The 3,432-nt window shown below is 32.8% G+C and overlaps 1 protein-coding gene across 1 annotated transcript in view; it reads left to right on the forward strand.

Annotated features, from left to right (window-relative positions):
- UBE2W (ubiquitin conjugating enzyme E2 W) overlaps positions 1-3,432 on the forward strand; it is a 77,022-nt gene that overhangs the window by 56,707 nt on the left and 16,883 nt on the right. The window contains exon 4 of the mRNA XM_004697514.3: positions 546-701. Within this exon, the coding sequence (XP_004697571.1) occupies positions 546-701 (156 nt within the window). The remainder of the gene's footprint in view (positions 1-545; positions 702-3,432) is intronic.

Here is a 3,432-nt window from a genome sequence, read left to right on the forward strand (position 1 = left end):
TATCACGGTAGGGTCTAGAATCGATTAACCGCGATAAACGAGGGTTCACTGTATATAACACTTATGTCCTTTTGCATAGTGGAACCTTAAGTGGTATCATTGTTTAAGGTGGTAGGTTTATTCCTACCAAGTGTAATTCATATTATCTCAAAATTGATTACTTTTTTGGAATTTTAGTGTGTTTTATTTCTATATGCACACAGCACTAAGTAGATTTTGAAGAACCATTATTGTAAATGTAGCTGTCTCTAGAATGAAAGTACATAGTAATTAAAAAAAATACTCTAAAGGGAATTTGTCTGAACAAGCTAAAATATGAAATAAAATATTCTGGAGTAATGTAGGTTTTTTTTCTTTTGTATATCGTTATTCAGACACCATAATCAATATTTATTGAGTTAATGAGAAAAAAAACAGGTGTTTACTTTGTTCCTGGTGCTGTTTTGTTTTTTGCTTTTAAAAATCAATACTTAAACCTGTGGGAAATTTTTACATTTTTAGGAACCTAGAATATTGAGTGTTAATGGAATTTTATTCTTTCTTAGGTCATGTTTACTGGTGAAAATATTCCTGTTCATCCTCATGTTTATAGCAATGGTCATATCTGTTTATCCATTCTAACAGAAGACTGGTCCCCAGCGCTCTCAGTCCAATCAGTTTGTCTTAGCATTATTAGCATGCTTTCCAGCTGCAAAGAAAAGGTAGGACTTTTCAGAATTATTTCAGGTAATATTTCTTTTAGTTTAGGTAGGTAAACTATTTCAATGTATAGTTATTTGTATTTAAAGAAAGGATTTACGATTTTATTATAAAATTATAGGGAATGCTATACTTAGTAATACTTTGAAAATTATTTTGATCTTTCATTCTAACTAAGCAATTTAAATGTTAAATTGGCTAGAAGTCAGTAATTGTTTTATATATATATATTTTTTTCCTTAAATGGGATATTTGTACAGACTTTGTTTAATAATCTGGAGTTTAATCTCTGTAAGCATGCATAGGACAAAACTACATAAGACATTTTTTAGATTTCACTGTGGAGAGCACAAGAACAAGTCCCATAGCTCCCTTCTTTCCTTTGTTAGTTCTACTTTATCAGCTGCTTTTAGTGGATTTCCCAGAAACCAGAACTTTCCTGTGGTTGAAAGAAGAAGATGAGCTTAGCAGCAGACTTTTAACGAACTCCTTCTTCTGTTTTCCTTTACTACTGATTGTGTGTGTGGTGGGGAGAAAAGAAAGAAACCCCAGAAAGATAGAGAAATCAGTTGACTTAAATTTCAAATACTCTTTAAAGTCTGGCTTCTCTTTGTGCATTTCCTGTTTGAGAGTTAGTGGATCATACTCTTCATGTTTCTACATTTTAAGGTCGCTTCTCTGTTAGGGTTTCCTTTTATAGTCTATTTAAAGGAGAAATAAATTTACTTTGGAAAGTAGGGAACTAGGGTTTTGGGTTTTGTAAGCAGTTTTTTCCTCAGTTCTTCAAATTTAACAGATTGCCCTTTTTACATTAAATTAGTATTTTAAGAGCATTTAAGATTCAGAACATTTTTAAATGGTAGATTATCTAGAATTTGAAAAACTAAACCACTGTTTCCTAAAGTAGTTTCTTGAGGCCTTTGATCCATAGAGGTTTCTTGGTGTTACTTTTTTTAAAAGCATGCCAAATGATGGGTTAAATTGTATTTATTTGCGCCTTCCGTGTCTTCTCTTCTTTCCCCAACACACACACACACACACACACACACACACACACACAACGCAAGTTTAAACTTCTAAGAGTAGAGCAGAACAGCTTGTGTTAACAAGGGTTTTATATTACTATTTTAGCTAATGATTATAGAAAAGTGAGAATGTAACACAAGATGAAATAGAGAAGTTATGCGGGATGAACACCAGTGAAGTCTGCGTGTAATTCTGACATATACCTTTTGATTATTAACTTCTCTCTACATTTTAATGTGTGATTCATCATTAGAAACTAGAGAACTATGCTCTATACCACCTTCATCTTTTTCTAACCTTCATCATTCCCCTCACATTCTAGTTATCTGCTACTAGTGGTTCTTGCATACTGAATATAAGGTTAGTCGTTGCATTTAAATTACTGATATGGTATGTTTTAAATAAAATAATTATAGTAATGTGTTTATCAAAAATGATAACCTGGAAGTCAGATTTCTGGCAATTTGTTCTGTGAAATATAATTAAAATTAGGTGTCTACTGTATGCTCTGTCTATTCACTGAAGTGCCAGGTGACACGAATGAAGAGTAGCCATTCGTGGACTTTGGGGCCCCAGATCTAACTAAGCTATTAGAAGGTCTTTAAATATCTACCTAAAAGTCTATTAAAACCTGTACATTTTACTCAGTGCTGGACATGACTCTGTTAGTTTAACTTTAATAGTTGACTCTCTTTGAACATAAACTTTAATTACTTTTAATATGGAATTTGGAGGTTTAGTCATTTCATTTTACTTTTTCACAATGAAGAGTGGTTATCAAGTTGAAGGTAAATTCTCTATGTCAGTAGATTAAAGGTAATTTCTAATGTTGAGATAGAAGCTTTTTGACAACCCTTAATTTTCAGTGCTTTTTTTTAAAATAGTGCTCTTATAATACACTTTGTCCAGTTTTTCCAGCGTGTATTCTACACCTAAAACAATCTTTTTTATCTAAGAAACTTATATATCTGATCATCTACCAGTTTGGTTATATTTTTTACTTAGCCAAATAGAAGGGGGTATTTTTTTTCCTTCTCAGAAACTTATTTTTTGATGGTTCTTAGGTTCTAATCAATATATAGTTAAAATAAATTTATGAAATGACTTGCTATAATATAGTAACAATTTATTCCACTTGATCACAAATTATAACTTTTGCAAGACAACAGATTATCTTTTCTCCTTTGAAATAGCTGTGCATCTAGTTTCATCATCACAAATATTCAGAAATTTTCAAATTGTTATCGTTGTAGCTAGGTGCCATTAAGTTGATTTTTGACTCAGAATGGCGCCGTGTTAAAGAGAAGAAGTGCACTTTTAGGATTTGCAAGGCCGTAACCTTTACAGGAGCAGATTACAAGGTCTTTCACCATTGGAATCAGTCTGTGAATCTGAACCACCAACTTGTTGGTTAATAGCTTTGAGTGTTCAACTTGGGAGCTTCTAGGGCTCTTTTCTCAAATTGTCATAAGGTTATCTTGGGGTAGCTGTTTTAACTTATTCTCTGGTGTTCCCTTTTGTTAAATTACTACTAATATTAGCTCATAAGGACATTGTGAGACTCAACTCAGATGATGAGTGTTTTGTTTTTTTTTGAGTGAGAGAGTGAGAGTGAGACAGTGAGTGAGTGAGAGAGTGAGAGTGAGGCAGTGAGTGAGTCAGTCATGAGTGAGACAGTGAGTGAGAATGAGTCAGTGAGTGAGTGAG

Source organism: Echinops telfairi, unplaced genomic scaffold, assembly GCF_000313985.2.
Source record: "Echinops telfairi isolate 266 unplaced genomic scaffold, ASM31398v2 ScPeMD7_1;HRSCAF=3_0, whole genome shotgun sequence".
NCBI classification, from domain to species: Eukaryota; Metazoa; Chordata; class Mammalia; order Afrosoricida; family Tenrecidae; genus Echinops; species Echinops telfairi.